The sequence below is a fragment of the Penicillium psychrosexuale genome (genome assembly GCF_028828465.1).
Source record: "Penicillium psychrosexuale strain IBT 29551 chromosome Unknown utg000004l, whole genome shotgun sequence".
NCBI classification, from domain to species: Eukaryota; Fungi; Ascomycota; class Eurotiomycetes; order Eurotiales; family Aspergillaceae; genus Penicillium; species Penicillium psychrosexuale.
The window spans coordinates 1068756-1095746 of NW_026643189.1; the positions used below are offsets into that span (position 1 = coordinate 1068756).

General features: G+C 49.3%; 13 protein-coding genes across 13 annotated transcripts; 3 read left to right on the forward strand and 10 right to left on the reverse strand.

Moving 5' to 3' along the window:
• Positions 1 to 230: 230 nt before the first annotated feature.
• N7518_006206 (putative MFS transporter) lies at positions 231 to 2262 on the reverse strand (the record flags this gene model as incomplete). Its single annotated transcript, XM_057187133.1, has 2 exons — positions 231 to 1369; positions 1434 to 2262. The coding sequence occupies 2 exons, from the start codon at positions 2260 to 2262 to the stop codon at positions 231 to 233; spliced, it is 1968 nt and encodes a 655-aa protein (XP_057038836.1).
• Positions 2263 to 3153: 891 nt separating this feature from the next.
• N7518_006207 (uncharacterized protein) lies at positions 3154 to 5042 on the reverse strand (the record flags this gene model as incomplete). The annotated part of the gene is made up of 2 exons (XM_057187134.1): positions 3154 to 4842; positions 4893 to 5042. 2 exons carry the CDS (start codon positions 5040 to 5042, stop codon positions 3154 to 3156), a joined length of 1839 nt encoding a protein of 612 aa, XP_057038837.1.
• A 757-nt stretch (positions 5043 to 5799) lies between these two features.
• Positions 5800 to 6278, forward strand: N7518_006208 (uncharacterized protein; the record flags this gene model as incomplete). The annotated part of the gene is made up of 2 exons (XM_057187135.1): positions 5800 to 6160; positions 6238 to 6278. 2 exons carry the CDS (start codon positions 5800 to 5802, stop codon positions 6276 to 6278), a joined length of 402 nt encoding a protein of 133 aa, XP_057038838.1.
• Positions 6279 to 6821: 543 nt separating this feature from the next.
• On the reverse strand, positions 6822 to 9040 carry N7518_006209 (arylsulfotransferase family protein; the record flags this gene model as incomplete). Its single annotated transcript, XM_057187136.1, has 4 exons — positions 6822 to 7108; positions 7174 to 8668; positions 8738 to 8866; positions 8924 to 9040. 4 exons carry the CDS (start codon positions 9038 to 9040, stop codon positions 6822 to 6824), a joined length of 2028 nt encoding a protein of 675 aa, XP_057038839.1.
• A 2316-nt stretch (positions 9041 to 11356) lies between these two features.
• On the reverse strand, positions 11357 to 12377 carry N7518_006210 (sulfotransferase family protein; the record flags this gene model as incomplete). The annotated part of the gene is made up of 3 exons (XM_057187137.1): positions 11357 to 11795; positions 11857 to 12133; positions 12233 to 12377. The coding sequence occupies 3 exons, from the start codon at positions 12375 to 12377 to the stop codon at positions 11357 to 11359; spliced, it is 861 nt and encodes a 286-aa protein (XP_057038840.1).
• Positions 12378 to 15267: 2890 nt separating this feature from the next.
• Positions 15268 to 16000, reverse strand: N7518_006211 (AP-2 complex subunit sigma; the record flags this gene model as incomplete). Its single annotated transcript, XM_057187138.1, has 5 exons — positions 15268 to 15369; positions 15468 to 15698; positions 15778 to 15807; positions 15873 to 15912; positions 15966 to 16000. 5 exons carry the CDS (start codon positions 15998 to 16000, stop codon positions 15268 to 15270), a joined length of 438 nt encoding a protein of 145 aa, XP_057038841.1.
• Positions 16001 to 16415: 415 nt separating this feature from the next.
• On the reverse strand, positions 16416 to 17130 carry N7518_006212 (uncharacterized protein; the record flags this gene model as incomplete). Its single annotated transcript, XM_057187139.1, has 2 exons — positions 16416 to 16457; positions 16537 to 17130. 2 exons carry the CDS (start codon positions 17128 to 17130, stop codon positions 16416 to 16418), a joined length of 636 nt encoding a protein of 211 aa, XP_057038842.1.
• A 721-nt stretch (positions 17131 to 17851) lies between these two features.
• Positions 17852 to 19048, reverse strand: N7518_006213 (IST1 family protein; the record flags this gene model as incomplete). The annotated part of the gene is made up of 1 exon (XM_057187140.1): positions 17852 to 19048. The coding sequence occupies one exon, from the start codon at positions 19046 to 19048 to the stop codon at positions 17852 to 17854; it is 1197 nt and encodes a 398-aa protein (XP_057038843.1).
• A 497-nt stretch (positions 19049 to 19545) lies between these two features.
• On the forward strand, positions 19546 to 20157 carry N7518_006214 (uncharacterized protein; the record flags this gene model as incomplete). Its single annotated transcript, XM_057187141.1, has 1 exon — positions 19546 to 20157. One exon carries the CDS (start codon positions 19546 to 19548, stop codon positions 20155 to 20157), a length of 612 nt encoding a protein of 203 aa, XP_057038844.1.
• Positions 20158 to 20230: 73 nt separating this feature from the next.
• N7518_006215 (metallophosphatase domain-containing protein) lies at positions 20231 to 21235 on the reverse strand (the record flags this gene model as incomplete). The annotated part of the gene is made up of 1 exon (XM_057187142.1): positions 20231 to 21235. The coding sequence occupies one exon, from the start codon at positions 21233 to 21235 to the stop codon at positions 20231 to 20233; it is 1005 nt and encodes a 334-aa protein (XP_057038845.1).
• Positions 21236 to 21458: 223 nt separating this feature from the next.
• Positions 21459 to 23092, reverse strand: N7518_006216 (Zn(II)2Cys6 transcription factor; the record flags this gene model as incomplete). Its single annotated transcript, XM_057187143.1, has 3 exons — positions 21459 to 22149; positions 22211 to 22688; positions 22747 to 23092. 3 exons carry the CDS (start codon positions 23090 to 23092, stop codon positions 21459 to 21461), a joined length of 1515 nt encoding a protein of 504 aa, XP_057038846.1.
• A 1323-nt stretch (positions 23093 to 24415) lies between these two features.
• N7518_006217 (uncharacterized protein) lies at positions 24416 to 24748 on the forward strand (the record flags this gene model as incomplete). Its single annotated transcript, XM_057187144.1, has 1 exon — positions 24416 to 24748. One exon carries the CDS (start codon positions 24416 to 24418, stop codon positions 24746 to 24748), a length of 333 nt encoding a protein of 110 aa, XP_057038847.1.
• A 732-nt stretch (positions 24749 to 25480) lies between these two features.
• On the reverse strand, positions 25481 to 26988 carry N7518_006218 (CAZyme family GH132; the record flags this gene model as incomplete). Its single annotated transcript, XM_057187145.1, has 2 exons — positions 25481 to 26629; positions 26728 to 26988. 2 exons carry the CDS (start codon positions 26986 to 26988, stop codon positions 25481 to 25483), a joined length of 1410 nt encoding a protein of 469 aa, XP_057038848.1.
• Positions 26989 to 26991: the final 3 nt, after the last annotated feature.

The following is a 26991-nucleotide window of genomic DNA, read 5'->3' on the forward strand; positions in this document are numbered from 1 at the left end:
ACCAGCCGACCAGAGCAGTGTCTGGATTTTTCTATTTTAAAATAGGAAGACAAATGAAAATGCCGCAATATAACGAAAGATGCAAAGCAAATGGTATCCAAGAAACAAAAACGAAAAACAGATGCGAGGCATAATATCAAAAAGACCCCAACCGACACCTTATATGCAAAATGTTGAAGCAATGTACAACTCAACTCTCGAGAAAAAAGACAGGCTTATATCGTATCACATCAGATGTCTTCTTCCTCACCAGGAAGAAGAATCTCATGTCCAGAACCTTCATATACAAAGATAGCCGCAAGACAGCCAAACACGGATACTAAGGCAATCATCCACCAGGCGAAGCCGATCATGCCAATATCCAGACCATATCCGTACCACGCGCCTGAAAATATAGGTCCAATGGTACGGAAGGCTGACGATACGGACTGGCCAATTCCGTGAATTGTGCCGAGGACGGATGGGTGTGGCGAGCAATTATTCAACAGGATAATAGAGGTGGGAAGAGTAAAGGTTCGGGCAGTGACCTGGAAGAAGAGGACGATGATGATCCAGAACCAGACCCAGGGGCCGTTGGCTTGGCCAGGAGGGGGAGTTGTAGACGGAGCCAGTGAGATATAGGGAGCAATGAAGTATGCGATCGGGAAGAGGGCGAGGAAATACTGGTAGCTCTTGGCTGCTCCCAGACGGCCATTGATAGTAGGATATATGGTGAATTGGAGGACCATACCAATTACACCCAAAATGGCGGTCGCAAAGCCAACGCTCTGCGGCAGCATGCCCAGTCCGCCGGTGAAGGCGAATGGCAAGCTCCGTGCGGGGCTCGCGGGGTCATTGGAATCATAGCGGGGGGTAGATAAGAAGAGTAGCCAGAGGTTGTTGAAGGCACCCATCTGGAAGTCGAAGAAAGCCTGTGCGCCCAGTGTGCACAACACGTTCTTGGTCCAGATTCTTCGGAAAGGCAGGGCACGTTGGAGACGGGCAGGCTTGTGCGCTTTTTCTTCGAGCTCGTAGCTTTCCGAGCGATCCGTGGGCCGGTCTAGCAAAGGCCCGTCCTCTTCGTAGTCGCCGTGCGGAAGCCTTGTGTATAAGGATGATGAAGAGGGGACCACTCTCCTCACGCCGCGCGCAAACATCTTCTTCGCAAATGCACCCAGGCCAGGCTTGCCCTTGCAAGATGCCAAGGTCTCTTCTAATCCATACGCAACCAAAGCTGCAGTTGAAGAGAGGAAACAGAAGTTTGCGAACATTGGCAGGGCGTACGGGTACGTCTCGAGCCATTGCACTCCGTTCGCACCTCCAAAGGAAGAATTGGGCCCAAAAAGACGAGGGTAGCTCTTAACGGGATCAGCCAACATGCCACCCATCACTGCGAAACTGGTTAGCAAATTGTCGCATGGCCGCGAACAGCATTGACAGAATGAGGTACTCACCAGGACCAAATAACGAAGCTATGTTGAACCCAATAGGCAAAATCAAGAAAGCGCGTGAGTGATATTTCTTCTCCTTGACATTCTCCGCGATCATAGTTCGAATGATACCAACGGTGCCGTTGATGCCGCCACCAAACGAGCGCCAGAACACGGCCTGCGCGAACGACGTCGAATAGGCGACACCCAAACAAGACATCGCAGTGCCAATCAGACCAACAAGTAGAACAAACTTTCGGCCGCCCCACTCAGCATCGGCAACACGACCCCAAGGGATCGCCGTCGCAAACTGAGCAGCGGTAAAAGCACCCTGGAGAATTCCCGCCTGGGTCGCAACATCCGAGTCGGAGAGGTTCGGGTCAAAGGACTTGAGCTGATAGAACATATAGGCCTGCAGCGAAGCGATCTGCAAGAAGTCAAAGACACGGCAGAGCCCTAACAACGCCAATTGACCCTTTCGCGGCAGCGACATCCATGTTACGAGCGCAGGGCGCGCTGGCGCGGGCACAGTCGGGAGCTCATTCTCCTGCAGGGTCAGTACCTGTGGCAGGCCATGGCTGATAGAGCGGCCGCGCACATGCTGTGCTTTTCGATCACCATTTAAATCCATCGAGGTATTCCTTAGCATGTTATCATCGAAGACGGGCGAGTCGAGCGAGTCGTGGGAGGAATGTTCTTCAACGCTGGCGAGGGAGGTATTGGACTCGCGTCGGCGGCGGCCTGTGGTGTTTTCGGGTTCCCCGGTGCCCTGGGTGAAATGGAAGCCACTCGACCAGGACGTCGTACGCGCGTGGCGGGCATTATTCGTTTTATGATTTCCAGTCCTAGTCATTGAGGAATGCACTAGTGTAAAGCGCGGCGCCGTAACGATCAAAGGCCTCGGTTCCACGTATTTTTCGTGGTTTAGGTTCCGTAGTTGTTGATATTAATTATGATTGGCTATGATAGAGAGAATGGAAAAAAGAGAAAACCTGGAAGACTTGTATTTTTTTATTTTACTTCGATTTCTCCTATGTTATTGCGATGACGTTTTTTCTCGGTTCCTAATTGAGGCCCACCAGCCGGAGAATGCCGTTACAACTTTGTACACAATAAAGAACTCTATTTTTATATTGAACATAACAGTTAAATCAAATCCCTTAATATAAAATCCATAAGTTGTATGATAGATCGACAACGACGGGCTTGCGACGACCGCTCCACATCTCCCTGCCGATTGACGACGGAAGTCTTGGCGTTAAGGAGGAGAACGTTTTGAACATTTAGTTGCTTTACAGTACTTTACAACACATCAATACAAAAAAACAATTAATAACCATGGTCCTACCGCGGTTCTACCGTGGTACAAGATAGAGTTCAAGCGTATCAGCCACATCCACGTTTGGAGCCGCTTGGATACACCACGTACAGGTGGTACAAATGTATACTTCAGTCCTGCCATAGCATACTCAACCCTACAAGGCGAAGCTAGGAGTTGATAACTTGTACACATCGTATCCTGCGCCATATATGTACTAGTTTAAGTAATGTAAAATCTAACCAGGTCGTGTTATTCCTTCACAAAACAGTCAATACGAATGATTAATGCCCAGCGCGAAAACAGCTCCGCCTCGCTCCGGAGGTACGTATACCTACGGGCTAATAATGCTTCTGTACAGAGTACGGCGGACGGGGTATTTTATTTATGGTGTATTTTCTAAAAAGCGGCGGACTATTCCCTGTATTAGTTCCACGCGGTCGCGAATATCCTTTTCATCACGCTATACTCGACATAAAAAGGTGGAATAAATTTCTCCACCATGCGATCCCACGAGGCTCTCCAAGGTGGATTATGCATGGCACGGTAGAACTCCCAATACTCCGGCCAAAAGCCAGCTAGGCCCCAGTCCAATAGAACAACAGTGCCATCAGTCCGAACAAGGATATTCCCTGCATGTAAATCCCCGTGTGTAAACAAGATCTTGTGATTTTTGAGACCTCGGACCGTCTGGTATAACATGTACTCGCTGTTGAAAAAGTCTGATTCGATGTCATGTTCACCCTCGAGAACTTTCGAGGGCAGTCGATCTCGCAAAGCTTGAATCATTCCTTCGTCAAAGCTTTCCTCGGATGGGTATGGGCCGTAGCTGTAGCTAGTGTAGTCGCCGTAGCCGGCCTCAAAGACGCCGTCCCGACAGGGTGATCCGTCGACTCCACCGATGAAATCCCCTGGAATCTCACGCATCTGGTTTACGTAGTCCCGTAACTGCTCCAGTACGCGACTTTGTTCAACCTTCGAAACACGATCCCAGTATTTTCCGAGTGACTCGCCCACTTCATATGACATTATGATGTATCCAACGCCATCAAGGATATATGCACTGAGAAGCCTTGGTGTTGCTATGGTGGTACGGGTAGATGCCAAATGTAACGCTTCGGCTTCGGCTAGACGAACACCATGGCCGAATTTCGCAACCGTCTCTGAATCTGCGAAAACAACACGCGCGCCCATTTTGTCGGGACAAAGGCAGGTTGCTCTGTGCAAATCGTCGGGGTCGAGTATGATAGATGGAGGCCCAATGACGCCTGAGTAAATTACGCGAAGTTTTTGCTCCTCTGTTTCCAAGCCTTCAGGAGAGGTGCTGCCGCTATTCGTAGCGGAAGCTGTAGTTTCTTCTTTCTCTCCGGTCTTCTCTATGTCAGTACTGGCTGCTGCACTGATCTCTGGCATCTCGAGGTCGGTTTTCCCCGCTGAATCCCTCGCGAGGGAACAACTACGGAGAAAATCGGACTCCGCAAGCGATTCCCCAGTACCGCCATATCGAGGTGGAAGCTGTGATCCAAGATATCGAGCAAGGTCCTCTGGATTTTCCAAAAGTACCGTATCTCTCAAGAGAGATTCATCGATATCAAGAGTTGCGAGGTATTCATCACGAGGATTGATGATGTATGCCTTTCCCAGAATATTAGGATAGTGATACCGGATGAATGTCACCAATTCCTCAAGGGCGTTGCAGATCTTTCCCTGGAAGGACTGCTGTCCTTTCTTGGCATTTTGAATGGTATGTATCTTGAATTCGATCACACAGGAAGCCGAATAGTCATGTAGATCAGAACTAGCGGCTGAATGCATCAGAAGCATGGAGAGCTTTTCCATTACAGCAAGACCTAACTGCACCATCCATTGAGATGTCGTCAGGCTTTCATGTATTGGTGAGTATCCCTTAATCGCCATCTCATCAATGCTAACCCACAGCACATATTGGCCCTCATTTAAAGTGATATGGCCTATGTCTAAGTCTGGAAGGATGGACTGTGCTTCAGGAAGAAGAGCCCTCGGGTCAGAGAAGCGTCGCCATTCCAAAGTTTTCTCTAGTGAGGCACTTGCCCTAGAAAATTGAAGTGCGGGGATTGTGGAATGGCTTCTGAGGAACTGTTGATAGTTTAGTGACGAATCTCGGTGCGTGCCCGCAGTGCAAGTACCTTTTCCAAAATCACCTCCAGTACCTGCCACTCCGCATGCTTCAAATCAACACCCCAAATCTCAGTATTGCGGGACTTTTTCAAGATAGAAGGAAGAGCATCCCGAAAACGACTAGCCAGAGAACTTGATTTCTCTAATGAGACAGACATTGTCAAAAAGTCATCTAAAAAGGAGGACGAAACGCTGTCAGTTACTGATATCCAAAATTTGATTATATGCCTGTCAAGGCTCGAATACCGATAGAAAATTGAATGATTACTGTATTCTTGCTTGTGGTGGGAGAAAGTGAGGCAGCGATCCGCATCTCGAGCTTTGTCTGGCCTTATCTCGATGTTGAGCCCCCGGGGACCGGGCCGCCCAGTGGGCTTAGTCACTTTAATATGGATCCATGTATGTGATTGGTTCGCTACCCTGATTGTGGAAACATTCATGCTGAACCAATGAAATCTATCTATATTTAGATATAACTACGCGCAGAGCCACTCCATGAGTCTCTTATCATCAATAGATCGAAGTTGTCTAATTACCTATCGCTCACATGCATGTAGATCTTCTAACCGCCATGGATGTATCATGTTCTAGTCGGCCTGAATGCCACCATTCCCTGCGAGCCACTCAATATCCAAGATTCGAGGGTTGCATGAAACATTATGCTTCTATTTTGATACTTCCCAGGAGCTTTAGCGCTTGCAGGGCGAGCGCTTCGAGCAATGGCTTTTTTCATGGACACAGCATCGCCCCCCACGGTCTCTTCTCAGAATACAATAAATAATGCGCAATTTCCCGTCAAGTATCATTGTCTTCAACGACTATTCTCTTCTCTCTTGTCTCATTCTTTTATCGCCAGCCACCAAGTGTATACACGTCTCCTTCACATACCGCAGCGAGTCTACCTTTGCTAGCACCATGCCAGACGATCCTCGCTCTTCCTCGAGGCACAGCTCCCACTCCAACAGCTCCAGCAAAAACAGCGAAAAGGACTATGCGCTTAGTGTCAATCTTTATGGACGGGGAGCTGCCCATCAGGGTGATCCCCCGGCCCACTGGGGAGCTATGCTCCACAAGCGAGGGGAGACGGACGGTGATCTCTACCATGTTCGCAAGGACCAAGAATTCTTCTACGAAGATCCAGTACACAGACGTCCGATTGAATCAAATACCAGCTTTGGTCGAAGTGAAATGATGCATCTTTCGAAAACGGACAAGGAGACTGCGGCACAAGTCTTGAATAAGTATGGCAAAAACAGATCGACCATACTTACAGTATGTACGGAGTACTATGCTACGCACTATGTTGTATGTATTTTTTTTTTAAAAAAAGGAAATTCGACTAATATCGAGAAGTTTCTGCCGAGCGAACACCGGCGCGAAAAAATCCACTTTGATACATCACCATACATCACGTACGATACAAACGTATACGCGGCCTTCCTATTGCATACTTTGATCGGTATAGAGATGGGATATATAATTCGCATACTACATAAGCCTATATAAGTAGTTATATCGTATCTTGTGCCATGACTGCACCAGCCAAGCTAACATGAAATCCAACGAGCTCGTATTATTCACAAAGCAATCAATACGAAGAATGAATACCCATCGCGAAGGTAAGCAGCTCCGCCTCGATCCGGAGGTACGTATGTCCAGTGCGTATGTACAATAGGTGCGGATTTTTCGGATACACGAATTATATTATATTACTCGGTGGAAACGTCTACGGGCCCATTATAGACTTCTAGATCTATATCATAAATACGATGCAACAGGATTTTTTTCCTATTTGGGTAGCTGATACGAGATATAATGTATAGCGATCAGTCTATGGATATATGTTATGGTAGTATGTATGTATGTACAACGCTGAGTAGCTAGCATCTAGAACGCAAAAAAGAAGCAAGAAATAGAGACACAAGAACGAGGAGTCACTATTCGATCCGTTCTCGTTCACGCCTATGGCCGTATAGACTCCGCTCAACGAGCGGGAAATAGGAAGCTGTTTCGTCCTCTCCTACCCATCGGCGCCAATTCCACCAGCGTAGATCGGTGGCTTGCACGGGCGGGTGTTTCCGTTCAGCCGTACCGTCCACAGGCGCAGACGATTCCTGATCACGTAGTTGGGTAAGCGAATGCCTGGTATAATATCGATGTGCGAGGAAGATTCCGGCGAAGAGGGGGATCGCCACGAGGAGAACGGCACCCCAGGCAAGTAGGCCTGTGAAAATGTCAGTTTTGCTTGTCTTACTTGAAGAATAGAAAGCATGTTCAGGATGTACTTACGGCCATTCCTCCACCGGTCTGAGTACTTTGGAGTACCAGCCGGGCCTGCATAGCCCGATGGATGTGTATAAATATTGGAGCCCGGGTTGTTAGGGTCAATCCATGGCACGGTATTGACGCCTACTGGCGGAATGAAAGGACGGGCTGCCTCTTCGCCGGGGAACCCATACCCCGGTGCGTCCAAGCAGGTAGATTCGGCGCAGAATTCGCGCAGCTCGGACGAGGGCACGAAGGTATACTTGGTTTCGGATTTTCCGAGCAAAATGCCCTCGCGATCCACTGCCTCGACCTTAGACCAGAGGTAGAACTTGGGGGTGGAGTATTCGGTCTCAAAGCCGGTTTTGGAAACCTCGTCCAGCAAGGTCCAAGGCCCGGTGGCGTTCATCGCTCCCCAAAATCGCCAGGTCTTGACGCGGGTTGCGCCGTTCCAACTAACATAGAAGCTGGTGGTCGATGATGTCTCCGCGCTTCGGGAGTATGTCCATAGGGCAGGAGAGTCTGTCGGTGCACCGTCCCATTCAAACTTCATTGCGCGGTAGTTCATCACGGTATCTTTGGCGAAAGAGCCCCAGAACAGTAGATTGCCCGCCTCGTCGTGCTCGGATACAAATGGGTTGTTTCCCCATCCGATGAACGCATTTTGGTTGGGGAGCATCTGTAGGTTTCCCTGGCTGGAGCTCACTAGGTCGTCTCGAATTGGAGCGTAGTCGCGGAGCTGGATAGCCGTTTTTTCCACGTGGTCAATCATGATGATCATACCCGCTGAATAGGTATGTGTCTTGTTGAAGCCGTTGTAGCCATTGTTGTAAAGTGAGAGCAGTGTATGCGTAGCATTCTCATACAACCACCGGGCGTCATGCTGCTGCGAAAAGCTAAAATTGATATTCCGGAAAGAGGGCTGCGCGCCGTGAAGCCGCCACATCACCGAGCCGTCCTTACCGGAGATCTTGTAGATGGCAGAAGTATGCCTCGACGAAATCAAATAGTCACCAGCGGCATTTTTGTCGACAGAGTTGATATGGAAGTAATCCCAAGGTTCATGCACGTTCAATCCCGTCCCAGAAGTATCCGTATGAGCCGGCCATGTATAGCTCGACGATGGATCAACATGGTCGAGAGACCGCCATTCAAACAGCACGCTGTTGGTCTCCACGTCGATCTCCTGGAAGACACTCTCCATGAGCCATCCTACGCCGGTTTTGACGTTCCACGGTGTCATGTCGAACTGCCGTTGTTGGTAGATGGTCATGAGAGCGGTCTTGCCGTCATTGATGGGACGGAATTCGTGCATGTCGCTCGAGGCCATTCCTCCGCCCGGCTGAACTGATCGCACAACCCGGTAGTTGTTATCCATGATGATTCCATGTCCGCGGCAGTATCCCTTTTGCTGGTTGCCCTGGAAGAAACATAGGTGGTCGGCGCCTTTATACTTGCACACGTGAAGTCCATGGGCGTTTCCCGGCCCTGAAATCCCCCAGCCACTCCATACTAATTCCTATTGATTGCATGACGGGTTAGCTTCTCCACGAGGGACGAATCTGAACCCAAAAAAACAAAGACCTACCCCTGTGTTATCGTAGATGTATGGGCCGGGGTTTTGAAGCTCGTATGGTGTGATGAAGATGTAGCCCGGGCTGAGCTTGTCTGGGTTGGACTTTTCGATATTGAAGACGGGCGGGTATATGTCGGGTCTCTGTTGTACCGATATTAGAAAGCAAGCATACTTGGGCGCCAGGCTAATTTCACTAACCGATTTGTAAAAAGAGGTTTCCTCTCCAAGCGCACAGTCAATCGCGCATAACCAGAGAATGCCAAGAAAGAAGAGCGACGGCGCAGTCCCTAAAGAGGAAAATAGGGAGGTGCCCATGGATCCTTCGCACCACTTCCCGATGCAAGATAGAAACACTGAAGAATATCACCCAAAGGAATGTCTGTAAGGGAGGTTATACTGAAAGCAAATCATTTAGAAGTATAGAAGAGTATTCCACCCAGGCCAAGAGGCCCAAGGTGAACGAACAGTGTGTACGAATCCCTCTCCACCTGTCAATGCATGCTTTTCGCATATCAAGTGGGGCCCAAGTTGTGTTGATCGTCGACGCTCATTGGCCAATTGCCATTTAAAGCTACCTAGACAAAGATGCTTGGTCAGCGGCAATCCGGCCACCGCTGCCCAGTCAAAGTTGTCTCAGTTGCTGAAGTTGCGGGGGAAGTCTATACGAGCGGAATCAAGGTTAACAATCCCTCTATTAACAGGATATCCTCCCTCAAAATATTCGATTGTCTAACTTGGTTGTTGTTTTCTTCCCCAAATACGTGTAACTTAACTCAGATAGTGTGACGGTACGGTATCTCCCAGGAGCCGCGTCATGGGCGATGTGGCAGCCGCTAAGCAGCCCCTAATACCATAACTCCGAGATCGTATCTGTTCCGTAAGCTGAATGTCCGAGATCAATTATAATTCACGGGTCCGTCAAAGGTTCGCGCAGAACCATGTAACGTGTCTCGGAGATACGCAGTTACCCGCTAGCCACACTTCAGACAGACAGCTCAATCCGGAGACGAGTTAACCTGTTCGGGAGATGCAACCAATGGATCGGGCTTCTACGGTTCCAGGCGCTCCGATCGAGCTAAAAGCTCAAAGCCACGTGCATGTGGCATTATTTGTTGCGTACGCCGGTGGACTGAAAGCGGGGGATTGGTTCAGGGACGGCGGTGGCGCATGGTGCGTCGTCAGAGCATACGCGGGCTGTTGTTGCAGCATCTATTCTGGTCCGTACGGCGTACACGTGCATTAGATTTGGACCTACAGTTTGGCCTTGTGCATAATTTAGTGTCCGTAATTGGAGGTAGACATCGGACGATATGGATACTGTCGTACCAGACACCACATGTTGATTGATTTACGAGCCCGTGTGTGAGATTCTCCAGGGACATCTTATTTACTGTAGATCATTCAACATTAAGAGCTATAGCGGATAGATAAGATATTAGATGAAAAAAAAGGGATCTTATACTCCTTTCGGCGTACCCACAAGAGCTAAGAGGACCTATCAGATGTCCACAGTCACAGCTGAGATACATAAAAGATATCTTTCTCTCATATGGTGTGCCAAACAGGGTTCAAATCCAAGAACACCAGTCCAACCCCGAATAGTCTCAAATATCCAGGCCCGGACGAACTCCTCAATCCCAAATAACGAACAACGAACCCATCAGCCACTAAGTCCACGTATACCACTCCATCTATATTACGTACATCCGTCAAAGCTTTTAATTCAAGCCTTCTGAGGGATCCACTCCGGCGCCTAGAATGAAAGAAGCAATCTGAGCCCCGCTTGTTTTGTATCGAATAGAGAGCAGCAGTTCCAGGTTGTATCAGATTATTGTTTCCCTTACAAGGATATAACAGGAGATAACAATACGTGTAACTTTCAATGTTTGGAACGCAGGTTCACGTAATTAATACCCCTTTCGCCTGCCAAGCCGCTAACCAGGGAAACTCCACGGCACTTCTCCAATAAGGTGTGGCTGGTACATTTCCTCTGGTTTCGTACGAGTACGAGGTGGAAGGCTTGGGGCTGGGTGTGTCGATGGGTGTTTATTTACTTGAAGCGGTTGCTATGTGTACATGTAAAATTGTCGTTATGAGCAGATTTCTATTCTCAAGGTTTATTGTATGCAGCGAAACGTCAAAGTATTGATTCGTATATACTTCGTACGCTTCTGTCGGTTTGATTTTAATAACAATTCCATGGCGCCTTGCATTGACCGATTCATGAAAAGTAAGGCTTCTTGTAGCCAAAACTCTAGGAGCCCCTTGCCTCTAGGCAATGCATGATGATAACAGAGCCTCGGGGAAGCGGGTGCTTGGTGTTTATCCCTCGATTTGAAAGCGGGGGTGCTATGATGCGCTTGTACAGTACAGAGTATGCATAAGAAATGATGGTAGAAATAGAAGTATATACTGTTACATTACCGGATTTTCTCCAAACGCCCCTGAAAATGGCAAAACAAGAGATCAGAGATGATAGATGCATGGTCTGTTCCAACAAGAAGGATGACAGAGAAGAAAAAATGCCACGGGGTCTGACATACTAGCGGCGCCTGCGCACACTAGCAGCCAGCAGAGAAAGTGAGACGTGGGGAATATGAGAAAAGGGAAAAAAAATGCAAGACAAGGATTTTAGCGAGGGGAGAAACGCTTGAAAGCCAAAGTAGCAGCAAGGCCAGCAGCAAGCAGCGAACCACCAAGAGTGACGGCCTGGAGGGCAACGTTCATCATCTGGTGACGGTTGCGGGTGCTGCAGCGCTTGTAGAAGTCGGCCATGTCGTTGCCGCGGGGGAAGGGGGTGTCAGGGACCTCCTCCTCGAGGAACTCGCAGAGCGGGGCCCAGCCGTCGTTGATGTTGTATTCGAGCAGACGCTCGGGGGGAACCAGACTGCGGACCTGGGCAACGTGGTCCTCGTAGACTTGCTTGCCCTTGCCCGGGAAGTCACCGCGGAAGAATGTCTCAAAGAACTTGTTCAGCATAGGGTAGTACATGCCAGCGGCCCAGCTGAAGTTCGACACGAACTTGTGCTCTGGGTCTGAGACACGCCAGAAGACGGTCTTCATGACGGAGCTGTGGTTTGTTAGTGTCGTGTTCTTAGATTAGAAATACAGTGTATAAAATGTTGACTTACGCATGCCATGGGTCCACATCACGGGTGGTTAGAATGACCTTCGCATTGGGATAGGCCTCGATCAGCTCCTTCGCGAAGGCACAGGCAGGCCAGTCACAGACGGCTTGGCAGTCACCCAGAAGCTGGTCCCATTCTTTGCGGCCGAACTCGCCGACTCCGTCGTACTTCGCGTTCAGGGCATCGTGCCACATCAAGCAGTCCGGCGGGTTCTCAACACTTGCGCACATCATGTGGTAGCACTTGCCATAGCCCAGGCGCTCAAAAGCCTTGCGGAGAGCTGTGAAATAAAAATTAGTTTATATGTTCTGTTCCCATCGGACCCGGTATATACACTAATATACACCAAGTCCAACGCAACACAGCATCTCATACTTACAGGCAGTTCCAGTACGGCCAACACCCAGAGCCAGGACCTTCATAGGCACAGTACGGTGGCATTTCCGGCGGTTAATGTTTGTGTCATTGGTGAAGACGTCGGTAATGGGCTGGGGAGCCAGATTATCGGAGAGCATGAGAGACATGGTGGGTGTTGATCAGCTCAATCGCAATTCGATATAGTTTGAATGTGTATAGAGACAGAAGAAGTAGATGATATAAACGAAAGAAGTAATAAAACCGGACAAAGAAGGGACAAGATGTATGGAAAAAGTCTAGAAGGAAGGGGGGTTATAAGAGATTGATATGGAGATAAGGGGAAGAGTAGAATAAATTAAAAAACAAAAATTAAAAAAAAGATCCTAAAAAAAGAATCCAGACTCCGGAACAACTGATCCTCAAGGGAGATCGAATAGAACAATGAAGTGTACTCCGTAGTGGGCATTCGGCAGTGGCAGTGCCAATGACGAGGCTCAAACCATAGTCCCTAAGTACGATGTGTGTATGCCTCCCCGCGAGTGGCAACGTTCCTATCCGCTATGTCCGAGTCTTGGCTTTGGGTCCTTCATTCCTGATATCCGATTGTGCCCCGTTTGGACCGGTGGATTCCATAAAACCAAAGGGCCCACGAGGGTCTACAAGGTATGTTGTACATTGAAAGTCATTGTATGTTGTATTGCACTGAGGCGCGTATACAACATAGACACGACGTCACAGGCTGACGCACAGGGATGTCACGGATAGTCAGGGGTGTTTTGTGGAGTCGCGTATTGTATTGTATGTATGGTACAGTTCGTATGGTAAAAGTCCGAGTGCAAAAATGGCGAGGGTTTTGGTAAATGAAAATTACCAGACAATTACCAAAAGAATTGTTCCTTCCTGTTGCCAAGACTCATCCACGTACGCTTCGAAATTCGGAATATTCTTTGATCAGTCGAGTCTCTCGGCAAAATTGACGATCCATAGTGCCGGTTGGTGGAGCACTAAATGGGAACGCGTACACCCTCAACTTGTAGCGAATGCGGATTTCTGAATGAGGCCGTGAAGGTTCGAATGCACCACATACATTGTAGGCTCATAGATCATCGTAGACTCATCTACTATGTATGTATAAGCCTGCAATGTTGTGTTGCTAGTTGTCATATCATATCCAGCACACCACAGTGACAGCAATAGTGACCCGAATTGTGTCTGCCAAGCTTGGCCCACAGTATCCCAAGCAAGTCAATCTCTCAGCTGTCCCGCCCAGGGGAATATCGTTCCGAGTACGAGAACCTGGCACCCCCGCTCCATCGGGTTGGTTGCATATTCGGCTCATTCGAGACTGCAGTTGTGAGTTTCACATGTCAAGCGTATGTGAAAGTTTCAAGTCATGATGGGGCCCTTCTCCTGGATCGTCCGGTCACTTTGCCTATCACGGAAAAGACCATCTCCTCGATGTGTCGCGGTCCCAAAGCTGTTATCTCCCAAGTACCGATCAGGCAAGTTGCGTTGGGAGTGTTGAAAACAAAGTTCCACCCGATTCTCATTGCCAGGGATAATCGTCCGGTGTGTACGGAGTATTGTGTGAGGATTCCCGGTTCTGTTGTCATGCATCAGTACTGTCACAGCGGCCGAACTGATCGTCCCGTGTTGTTGAGGTATTTTCCACTCGGGGAAGGTATCCCCTCGTGGACCCTGGCTTTGTCATGTGCCCAACAAAATTGAGCAGATGTCAGTGAGGCAGTTAAGATGATATCATAGTCAGCCTATGATGGAGAGTGATAGTGATAGTGATGTTCCAGAGAAACCATCGTCGTATAATGCCTATAACATGCATGCTAAAGGCAGATTATGGTAGATTCTTTGCGGCCAGTTGAAGTAAAAACGCAGAAAGGGAAGAGACCCTTTCGAAAGGGTCAACAGCGAGAGAGCTTCTTAAATGTGCGATGCCAAGACCCTTAGACTCACGCTCGCAATCGAAGCTATAATCACATCACCAAGCCACGACCGATTGGGAAGCCCCTCCACACAGATTGCAATCTAATCTAAGCTTAAAGCCCTAGGTTGGTCCATTGAGTCAATTTTGTGCAGGCCGTCTTCGTCAGGCATTAACGGCAGTGTTTTCGGCAACCAGTGACACAATGTATTCCAAACTATGAGTGGGTGTATGAGTACGAGTGGTTCCCTTGCGAATGTTGACCGAAGGACTTGGCAGTAGCAAACAGACTGAGCTACCCGTCACCCATGGATGTTATATCGACATAAGCTTCCAATGATATGTCTCAGCCTTAGTTATACGCTCGTAGTAGATTAGATCATAATCAGAAATACTTACTTGGGACCTCGTATGAGAATATGTGATCTTGCATGGTAGCCGGCATCTGGATATGTTTCTGTGGTCTCGTATAGCACTATAAAGAGCACATATTCAACTACGTTCGATTACACTCAATTTCATAATTTCATAGTGCCGCTTAATGTTCAATGCTACATACTCCATAGCCCAGCTGGCGCAAGGGTAGTGTGCGAGACTCCTAATCTCCAGGTTGGGGTACCCCATGCTTCCCCACGATTGGTGTTTTTGCCACTTTGGTCTTTTTTTAGTATGTTCTCTGATAAAGACCATTTTATCTCATATATACGGAGGGGAAAAGAACGTCATGTACTTGGTTTAAACCGTAGATTTTGCCTAACTCTTGAAGAGCAGCCTCTGCGTGTTTTGCATCTAGGAAACTTAATGTATGCCTAAAGAATATCCTTTGGAAGACTTCATCCGCAATGAGCAGATAGACCAGAGAGGACTTGATGCAGCGTACTCATATGACCATGATTGACATTGGCCCCTAAGTGGTGGCATGAACTATACCGATGATTTGATATCTCCAGAATAACCCCCGAAATATGAACATGAACAGCACTAATATTGTCTGAAAGCCACCGATACACCTGAAACTCCATGCAAATGACTGTTTTGCTTTGATTGTCCAATGCAGTCGGGTCCGTAATCCGCAACGGTCCCATACCGTTCCCGAATCCAAGTATCACGGCTCACTTCTACTCCAATTTATCCAGGTGTTCCAATCGCGTGAGAACGACCTGCTTGCTTGTCTCTTGAATCTCGCCGGCGAGAAAGACTTCATCCAGGATAGCGTAGACCTATAAATCCGGCACACGTGGTCAGTATCATAGCTTCGATTCCACACCAGCCCCGGTTCATGCCGAGCAGTGCATTCGTCCCGGCGACTTGCACGCACCTTGTAGAAATTAAAGACCAAATCCAGCTCGCACACATTGCCGAAGAACTGGTCCAGCACTTCGACAAAGAAATGGATGGCCTCGAGATAGGCTAGCTCGTTGTCGTTCGCATCGACGCAGACGCAAAAGAACAGGCCGGCATATCTGCGGTAGACGACCTTGGTACTCCGGCGGAACTCGACAAAGTTGGACTGGTATTTCTGATCTCGGGGGGCGACGAGGCGATGGACCTGAACGGTTGTCGGTGGTTAGTTAGATGGGAACCTCGGAGCAAGTGCGGGTGCGGGTGGTATTGCAATTGCGACGAACCTCGCCTTTCAGTTTGACTTTCTCTTCATCCTGTAGCCCAGTGTCAGCTCAAAGTTCCAATTCTATACCGACTGATGGATTCTGGCAGAACTCACACTGTACGGTGAATACCATTTCGCCAGGCGCGTTTTCCCCCTATACCGTCATTAGTGTCGAAATTGAAGATGACCCGCGCGGACACCACTCACTGGCGATTCTGAACCAGGATAAAGGAAAGGACCATTGTTATAGAAAGCCAGGATGTTACCTGGTCAGCATTTATGAAACCACTCGGAGAGTGTTGCGACAAGCTTTGGATGGTCTCCGCTGCTCCCGTTATCGAAGCTCCCCTCTCATCTTGCCCGGACTCACCGCCCAGATGGATTCTATAGAGATGCAGGTGAAATAGAAGCGCATGTCAAATTACAGCAAATTATTCTACTGATCCTCAAGCAATTTAGTTCCCATCAGACATTCAATGCATCAACTCAACTAGTATAACAATATTTGCAAAACATAGAGTATCAACAGACATAAAGCGTAGAATTCGTTAACAGCTCCCATTACAGCCCGGTGTAACACATGTGACAATGAGTGACACTGCACAGTGACGGAATAAAGTGTTCTGGTTTGCCATGTTCCATAGCGCCCGGCAGCCCTCACCCCGAGCTCATCCGATTGAAAAACCTCGTCAGACGAGTCTAGAAATACTCCATTAGCAACCAAGTAATGTAGCAGTGAGACCGAGAGCAAGTCCGCGAAAGAAAAAAAACCACGTACCGTATAGCTCTGCGGCCTAGGAGGCTCTTTCGGACTACCCCCCTTCTGGCTCTGCGCCTGGCTCTGAGCCTGACTCTGGCGCCGAGTCTGGCTCTCATCCTCAGACTCATCTTCAGACCCGTAATCCTCCTCCTCGGAATCAGGATACCACCGTTCCGGATCCCCATTGTAGACAAGATACCAGCCGATTTTCTCGCCGGGAGCTAGGCGATCGCGCAATTCCTCCAGCGCCGCCATCTGGTCGTCCGTCAACCCAGAGCCCTGTTCCACGCAATCGATATTCTCTCCGGCGCCACCACCACCCCCGTCCTCCGGCATCTCCAGAACCCGCGTTGAAATATACGCATGGTCCTGGCTGACGGTGCCACTCGTCTCGTCGGCGGGGTCATACTGCTCGATAAACGACAGCTCTGGCAGCCGGGTCACCAGGTCCGCTTGGGTTTTGTGGAAGGATTCTGCGATAAGCTCGGTCGTCAGCGGTTGCTGGATGTATTCCGCTGCTGCTTCTTCCAGGTTGTGGAGTACGATGTATACGCGGATCCCCGTGAACCCGGCGCGGGGCCAGCGGAAGCCGTGGAGCATATAGACCGGCATGGTATCCGGGCCTTTTCTTGGGGGCTTTTTTTCGGGGTTCGGGAGGGTTATCGCGGTGTCTAGCGACCACTAGCTGGGGAGGATTGTCAGATTTGCAGGGGATTCGGAGTTCATATTAAGTCTGTGTCATGGCGGGTGGTGTATCGACGCGATTGGGTTTTGCGGGTCCCGTGCGTTTCAACGGGAGCTCCGATTTGTACTGCTTTAATGCCTCCAATGAATGGGTGGGATTCGAGATTAAATCTATGCTCGTGTTTCATTGGATTTTAGGTGATAACCCCGAAACCCACAGTCTGGAGAAGATCGTGCCTTGCTTCTATCACGTGGCATATTATTAGTTGGCAGTAGAGGCTCTTAGATGCTCTTTATTACACCCAATTACTACATTGACAAAGCAGAATGTGCTAACTATTCCAATGTAACATTCCCTCTCTCAACATTGGAAATACGAACTCCCAACCTCCGAGTTCCGCAGAATATGACAGGTCATATTCGGGGAACCGCTTGGTCTAATTTAAAATCTGTGACTTGTCGAGCCAGTCAATTGCAGTTAACGCGAATCGTTAAAATGAGGAGATTTGATTCATTATGCAGGGCTAGAATCAAAACGTTCGACCTAGTGAAGCCCTGTCTAAGGCACTGAAAAGGAAACCGACATGAAAATGGCTAAAATCAAGACGCCGAGTGCCGGGTTCTGGTGAGTATTGAGATAGCTTCTCAATCATGGTCTCCTCTTCAAATCCGCAAATCTCCGTGTCAGTTCATCCAGTTCGGGTATCCCACTGTTGTTACTCTTGCTCTTAGAGGCACCATCCTCCTTTGGGACAGCAGCGGCTTTCCCCTCTGTGCCGGGAAGCTTGACTCTGGGATTGGGATTATCAGTCCTGGGAGCTGGCGGCGCAACGCTGACAGGACTTCGGCCCGCAGTGAGTCCACGTGGAGGCGTAGCTTTGGTCAATTCGCTGGTCTCTGAGGCACGTCTTGCTTCAGCCAAGTTCGGCCTCAACGCCGAGTCTCCTTGCTGCTTGCTAGGAGTTTGCGGTAATTGGGGTTCCTCTGCATCACCATCATCGCCATCACCAAGGTCGTCAACAAATTCTGGCGGCGCGCTTCCCAACTCTTCTTCTTCGGCCCCATGCCATTCAACGCGGTACGCCTTCGCAATTTCTCGAAGGTAACTCTCAACAAGATCCCGTCCTGGTGGGCGCACACGCAAGCCCTTGAGAAGCCGATCCGGAACCTTGACAGTATCGATCTTATTATCTTGCGCTAGAGTCATAAACTCCTTGCCGTATCGCTCGCCCAGCATAGTACGAAGCATAGTGAACTCGCGCACCTCGTGCGGAAAGCGATGCCACGCGTAGAATACCACAGTAGCAGCCTCGTCAAGCGCAGTATCGAGGTAGGGGTTATCGTCGTCCGCAAGCCCATCACCAGAGTCATCCGCCGGACTACCAGATCCTGTGATAGGCGCAGCCCGCTCAGCCTCCTTCTTTTGCGCTCCTCCGCCCAGCCAAGAGAACCCGAATATCGAGCCAGTACTTTCCCCAGCGCCCTTGACGCCTGCGGTGGTTGATACCGTAGCACCGGCTTGTTCTTGGGTGCGCTTCTTGAGCAATTCCTTGGCGCGAAGTCTGGCGCGGGTCCCTTGGTCGCTGAAGGCCATCTGATCCAACACGTTTGCGCGCGCAAGCAGCAACTCGCAGTAGAGCTCGACCATCTCCATTACCTCTACTGCAATATCTGTTGCAATCACATTTTCGACTCGAATGCGCGCTGATGCATCGCGGCCTTCGCTGAGGAGCTGGGAGAGTTCACGGCGTTGGACGACTGAGGAGGCTGTATCTTTCTTCTGTAGGAGACGGAGACGAGGGATAAGCAGGCGGAGGGTGGAAACTAGTCTGGTCTTTGATTTCATTGTGTTAGTTATTTGGTTTCTGTCAGACGCGCATAGGAGATGCAGCAGGCAGGAGTTATATGGGCAGTGCGGGGTAGCCTTGGGAGCTCTAGGTAGCGATATTTTGGGGAAGTGCCCCGGTCATGAAATGCATATGCGAAAGAAGAAGAAAAACAAGTGAGATCGTGATGACTTACTGTTTGCGCCGAGGGAGGCATTTTGGCGTGGTAACTTGTTGAAGAGAAGATGAGGGGGGAAATGGAGCCCGATGGGGCCGAGAGACCTTGGGGTCACCACTACTCCATCGGATTACCCTTTGTTTTCTCAGTCGAAACTTGGAGAATCCACCAAATTCAACCAATAGAACGATAAAATGTTGATTAGGCATTTGATGTGCTCTCGATGTTTCAAGGAGTTCTGGGAGGTCCGCCCACTCCCAAGGTCAGCCTCGGCTTGACCTACAGTTCTACCGCAACAGTTGTACAAAGTTGCCTACATAGTTCATTCAACTTGACAACATGTGGCTAGTTCCCCAATTCCTAAAAAACCTCTGGTGTAGGGGTTCAAACGAATATCCGGTCTTTCCCCCGCCAAAGCCCGAAGAACTCCTCGCTCGCCCTAATGTCTACCGCGAACGCCTCTTCCAACGCATCTATCGAATCCCTAAAGACAAGCTAGAAGACACCCCACTGTTTTCACTATACCGACTCTATGAGAGCTTGGTTTTGAATGACAACATCGGTCTGCGAAACGGAATCGAATATTTCTGGTACGCGAAGTGGCCGGTTGCCTCTATTCCTGATCCACAGGACCCCTCCGAATCTCGCTACGCGGTTCTTTCTGCTATCCCGGCCTTGTTGGTCGAGTCATTTAACAAGCGTATCGAGCTGGGTCTCCCACGGAAAGCCGACCCCATCATGTCCCGCGAAGAAATGGAGCAGTACCAAAAGGAGGACAGGATATTCGAATCAGCGCCAGAGTGGACGCACCAGGTGGCGCGGTTAGAAGATACCCTAGTAATTCCACATGATAACGAAGAGGTTCTTGGGTCGTTCGATGATGAAAGGGCTAGCGAACAGCTGGCAGCGAAGAACATCTTGCATTGGCAACCACATATTCATTTCATTTGAAAATTAAACATGTTGGCCTATGATTTCCGATGAATTATGACGCGATGAATTGTTACTCTCATATATATTTCGCTCAGTGAAAATCGATAGCAATTGCGCTTTTGTCCTCGCTTCTCGACGCACTTGGTGCAACGGCGGCATTGACGATGAGTGTTTCTTGTGGGGGCTCAGTGTTTCTCCCCATAGTGATCTTGCTCCATAGGGTCTGTTTGAGAGCCCGAACTATATCATAACCTTCCCATCGCATCTGTAGTCCATTTAGAACGTCCTCGATTCCATCATGCTGGATGACAGCAACACCGAATGCCCCATGGATATGTCCACAGACAACCATCTTGGGCCTTACTCTTTGTATCTCACGCAATAGATACCCATCCCCTTTAACCTTGACCTTTCCATCCGGTCCCTTCTCGCTATCGCAGTCACCATATAGAGCTGGAGGGCCATGCACCACCAGAATATCAGTATCATCGGGGATCTGCCCGGTCCACACGTCGCGGATCGAAGGATACTGAAAGGCCCAAAGGCCAAACTCCGGCGTCATTGGAGACCCATATATTTTCACCCGGCGCACTTGCTGCTCCCCGGCAGCGGGCACTGGTAGTTCCAGCGTCACTGCTTCTTCTTGCAAATAATGAATCCCCATCCAATCCAATTCCTTTCGCTTCGCAGCACTAATTCCATCGCGTGTAAGAAACCTCATCTCGCTTGCTTCATCGAGGATAAGGTCATGGTTTCCCGCGATGACAATCTTATGGGTGTGTGGCTGAGAAGACAGCCAGTGGAGCTGTGCTTGCACCTCGTCAAATGTACCATGGGCCGTTAAGTCACCTGCGTGAACTAGTATATCTCCGGGTGGCAGAGGAGGGGTTGCATTGTGCGTGTCTGATATGCATATTATGCGGATTGGAGGGTGACTTGAGTTACTTTGAAGAGGAATTGGTGTTATCGATGGTTTCTGTGGTGCAGACTGCGTGGGTCCTCCCAATAAGATATCCCAGAGGGGCTGTACTACCCGCTCCGGCCATGTTGGCGGTCGTGATAAATTGTATGGGAAGGGAAGTAGATGGTTGTTCATTTGAAGTTTTCCTCCAACTATCCTACAACGTTGAGAATGGGGGTTGAATGGTTTCATTCAAAAAGTCCCTGTGGCGCAGCGGATTTGTCATCGTATCAGAAGCAGCCCTGAACAGAATAGGGAACGGTATAGAATATCTGTCGTGGGAACAGCATCATTCTCCTACACCTCTTAGATATCTAGATTGTATGAGCGATTTAGATTATATTCAATGTTTAGTATATTATATCAGAAGACAGTCACGACCCAAACGACCAATATCAAATATCCACCGCGACGATATCTCCAAGCCTTCTTCCTGGTCCCAATAATCTTTCATAATCTTCGCTGCATTGACAACATTCAAACATCTCGTAGCAGTCCAAAACTTCTCTAACGATTCAACCAAGAAATCTTTCTGGGCGCGAGACCGACACTCCAAGCCCGCCACGAAGATAGCCCACAGAATACATTTGAAAAGCGCCTCGTCATCTTTCAAAATATCAATCAGACCCAACAGCTCAAAGACTAAATCGTCCTGCACTGTGATGGTTTCCGTCAGTACATCCAGAATGCGTCTCCCATATAGCAAAGCCCCGGTTTTGAAAGCCTGCGATAATGTGCAGAGATAATTGATTCTTTCTGGGGCAGACTGTCGCAGACTCGAAGCCCAAGCGTAACTGTCAAAGTTTTGGATGAGGTCCAGCATCGCGGTGGTGTCTTGGATATGTGTTTGGAGAGCGGCACCGTCCGGTAGCTGTTCTGCGATGGCGTCCCTTTCTTTGGAGAGATATTGTATCGCCGACAACAGGAACTCTGGACATCCAAGGAAAGATTGCTCGATTTTTTCCTGGGATTGCCTTTCTGCTTGGCCGTTAAATATGAATTCTGACAGTAGTTTCGGTCGTAAAAATGTTGCCCCGAGCGTCTCGATTCTATTTTGTAATCAGTCAGTCTCTCGCATGGCTGTATACCACTAGGCTTAGTCTAACTCACAAATGAATCTGATTGGAGATAAACCCCCGAATCTCCTGTATCGTCTGGCCAGGTCCATCATTGACCCCAGCTTGCCACTCCAGTAGCGGCTGGTAGGATGTAATCAAACTCTTAGCACCCTCAAGATGGAAATTCCAACCTTCACTCCCAGATTCGAGGAGATCCAGGAAAATAAAAAGAAATATGCTAGCAACGGTTGTGTCGCCTTTTCCTATTGTTCCGTCACCAAGTACCTGGGAGAGAGCTTCCATGGCTTGGTGTTTGAAAAGTAGCGCATCGCGATTGGCATTAATGAGGCCAGGAGATGTCGGAGGTTGATCTTGATGGAACGACTGGCCTGTATTAGCATGGTGCCGCGCCGCGAGAGCAAGTATGCCCTTCTGTAAGACCGGGTCGTTCAATCCAAAGGAGAGCAAGCTCCGGAATGGATTCCTGGCGCTGTCGTATACAATGAACAATTTGCATATGTGTCTGTTATCTGAATGCGATGTCAGCTATTAGTATCCTAGTGTTAGCGGTTTGCATGCAGATCTTACAGTAGTCTATATAATATTTCGAAGTTTGATCCAGGCTTGACATATGCGGATCTTGCAAGGCAGCCGGCAGCATACTACCTTGGACCAGCGGGCCGGGCGATGTATTCGGTGTCGATAGCGCGGAATCGATAGTTCTAGGAGTTTGCACAGGAGATCCATCTGATCCATCTGATATACTCTCGTACGAATGGCCTTGCATCTTTCCGCGAATCGCAACGCCCTTGACCCACCTCAGAGGTCTCTTATCGAAGCACTCCAGGTCGGCTCTTTCGCACTTGGTGCATGGTGTTCCAGACTGGTCGCATTGAATGCGGCGGTTGCGACATGTCCAACATGGATATGGCATAGGGAATGTGCAATGTGGGGAAGAAGGGTATCAGATACTCGAGTCGGGAGATATGAAGCCCTGGAGATAAGACTTGCTGACTGAGCGGACCCGTGGACCGGCTATCCATGGATCCATCCAACCACATACCTGTCGACGGCAATTCTTCGCCAGCACGACAATGGGTTTGAACATGGGTCTTTTAATGTATCAAGTTCATGAATTCAGCGCATAATCTATGTCTGTCATTCCTGCTCTTTTAGAAGACAGAGAAAAATATCAGAAACAGCACAGAAAAAGAGCTAAAAGAGATTTCTCAAACGTCAAGAGGATATTAGAGATCTATATAAAGTACCTAGACCCACTGAGAGGCTAGTCATCCCTCATAAGTGGCTATTCCTTCATATTGTGCCTATATGGATATTTGCTTTCTCTTCCACAATTTAACCGGTGTATATAATATCACCCCGCTATGGGTGTCCCCTCTAATTGATAATCCAAACCCCTTCAAAGACTATATTGAACCATATGGTAATAGACCGGTGAATCCAATTCTGCTAATTCGAAGCAATATGTCGCAAGACTCCCAGAGTATTCACACCACACCGCGACGTCCCAAAGACAGTGGGGCTTAACAAGATTAGCAACGGATAGACCGAGCCATCTGAGACATGTAAGACCTAAGCAAACAGACTTGCAGCAACCCCCGTCCTCTCATTCCTCGAATTGCTGCAACCAATGCGGGTCCGACGGCGCGCAGAGAGAGACACCAGGCACCGTCGAGCCAATCAAGCACCGCACAAGCGAAATCGGACCCAAAAAAAGCGAGAGCAAGCCACTATAGCAAATTAGCCCTAGAGAATTGAGGTCCGTCCATGAAAGTTCTCCGGTCAAAATTCCTAGGGCCGTACGGAGTATATTTAGAACATTTAGTCTTTTGATTGGTCGATCCACCAGCCATTCAGCCACGCTGATTGGCCCGCTCGGTTCCTGACATCATTGGCGTGGGAGTCTGTCGCCGCTATACCTATTTAGGAAGAATATCACAACTGTATGGTCGATTTTAGCAATCCCTTCGCGTTTCAGCATTGCTTAGCCGTAGGTGTGAGGTTTTAGCGTGCAGTATGCTTACTTATATAGCTGGCAGAGTTTGCCCACTAAATGTAGTCTACTGTTTCCTATCTCATCCCACAAGAGGTACTTCGAATCGACCAACACGAAGAATCTGACATTGACACCTTCCACCTTCTTTGACTACAGTATGCATCTATCTACCCCATATTATGCCCCTTATGTCCAATAGCTAACAAGACACTTTATTCTCTGCAGCCTCCTCAAACCACAATGCCTACCATCACACCCACGATAGAGGCAACAATGACACAAACATCCACAATCGATAGCGCTACAAGCTTGCTCAAGCGTAGCAGCATGAGCAACCCCGACAAATACCCCCTCTACATCTTCCTCATCCTCGCCGGCTGCATTGTAGGAGGAGTCATCGGGTTCAGTATATACTCCATGTACTATGGCCTTGACGATTCAGGCACGTTCAAGGACGTGGGCTACGAGCAACGGAAATACATGCGCGAGACCAGGCAGCGGACTATGAACATGCTGGCTGTTGAGGCGAGGAGACCTGATATGATTGTTCCTGTCGGGGAATTGGATGCTTGAATTGCTTGGGTCTGGCGTTTGGGGTGGGGATGTCTACATAAGGAAGGGCCTCTAGTTAGGTATGGGCGGTTTGGTTCGATGGATATTATATGTAAGCAGCTAGCAATTATGATGTATGCACGCGCTATATATATCGGAACAAAGACAGTCTCAATGTTTGTGTATATTCAATTAACCAAGTATTCCAAGGACAGTGTGATGCTTGACCCGAAGAATCAAAGCGAGGACGAACGATGAGAGAGCGCTCTGTATAATCAGCAAAGATCTTTCTGAGATCTTTACCCTAGTGGTAAGTGTTGACGAATAAAGAAAATGAACACTGTCTTTCAATGTGCAATCAAAAAGACCTGGTTGGTTTCAGCTTCAATCAGCTGTCACATGTGAACAAAACAAACCCCCTGCATACCAGAAGCAATAAGAGTAAATATTCAACAAGCTGAAAAAGAAAAGCAATGCCGTGGAGCAAAGGGATATAAAAGTCATGAAGCAGAGTAAGAAAAAAAGTCCAACGTTGAGCGTCGTCAAGAAAGGGCATCCAAGGGATGACAAGAATCGTAAAAATGGGGATTATGTAGAAGAAGAATTAAAATGTGAAAGAATCGAACAATAGATGCCCACGGGTTTACCGCAGGCAGATATAGTGCAGAAGAATGCCCCAAGGCGGTGTTTGTACACACCCGTACATATATGCAATATTGTACTCTCAATATAGACGAATCAGTCAGTGCTGATTTAGAAGTTCACGACCATGGCTGCAAGCGCACCGAATGCCAGGGTCAGCATGGACGCAGTGGCGCTGGTAGCACCGCCAGTGGCGGAGGATGGGGACGCAGCGGCGGCGGCAGCGGACGTCATGGAGGCCGCTTTGATATCAGCAGAACCAGTCAGAACGTGCGGCTGGTACGTATAGCTTAGTGTCAGGCTCGAGTTGGGTAGGCGCGCGCTGGGGCTAGTGGCGCTCATGATAGGAGTTGTGGTGGAGCTGGAGCTAGCAGTGGAGGTGGAGATAGCAGTGGAGGTGGAGCTAGTAGTAGAGGTGGAGATGGTAGTAGAGGTGGAGCTAGTAGTAGAGGTGGAGCTAGCAATAGAGGTGGAGCTAGAGGTCGAAGTGGGAGTCGAGGTCGAAGTCGACGAGGGAGTAGAGGTGGAGGTAGAGGTGGGTGTGGATGTGGGTGTGGGAGTCTCGGTGGTGCTAGTGCTGGTGCTGGTCGGAGTAGGAGTGGGAGTTGAGGTGCTGATGCTGGAGCTGCTAGTGGAGGCAGCAGTGCTGGTGGAAACCTCGATGGTCTCAGACGAGGTGCTGCCGTTACCCTCCTTCTCGAAGACGATAATGTGTGCAGTCTCACCCTTAGGGATGGTCACGACGCAACCGGTGGCGCCGCCAGCGCCAGTGAAGGGCTGGCCGATCATCTCGTTGACGTTGTTGACAGCAGGGTCGATCTTGCAGGGCAGGCCGTTGCAGCCATCACCCTCACACTCAATCTCGATACCGAATTCAGGCTTGACATTGCGGAAAGGCGTGGTGGGTTCCAAGTAGATGGGGTTCCAACCGATCTTCAGGAAGGTGTTACCATTCTCGTCGGTGTTGGCGCCTGCGGTATACGGGGACCAGTTACCGACGGGGTTCTCGGAGGTACCCCAGACACATCCTTCCTCCGCGGTGACACCAGGGGCGTTAATGTAGTACTGGGCAGCAGTGGAGCACCAGTAGGACATGCCCGGCACAGCCAGGTCGGCCAGCTCATCAACCATGGTGGGGATAAGCATAGCCTCATTTCCGGGCAACACAGTCTGGCAGAAAGAGACAGACTTTCCAGCCTTGTTGTGGGCCTTGAGAACACCAGTGGCCGACTCACAGTAGTCGCGGTTGGGGAAGGGTTTCTGGATTTTGCCATCCTCGTCACAGTACAGACCACCCCTCATGGACATGGGGTACGAGTAGGACGTCGCATCAGGATCCCACTGCATAGACACCTGACCGGGGGGCAAGCATAAGGGCAGTAGTTGCCAGGCTTGCAGGGCTCATCGGGGCTCATAGCCCAACCGGCGTTTTGCTCTTGTGGGGTGATCTCAACCAGGCCAGCATCGGAGGGGAACTCGCACTGTCCACTCCTCTTTTCCAAAACAACATCACGAGTCTCGTGGTTATGGCTGTGGCCATGGCTATGTTTGGCGGCTTCAGCGCTCGCAATGAGGGCGACAAGCGCCGCTGCGCGGAAGGATGTGATCTGGAACTTCATTGC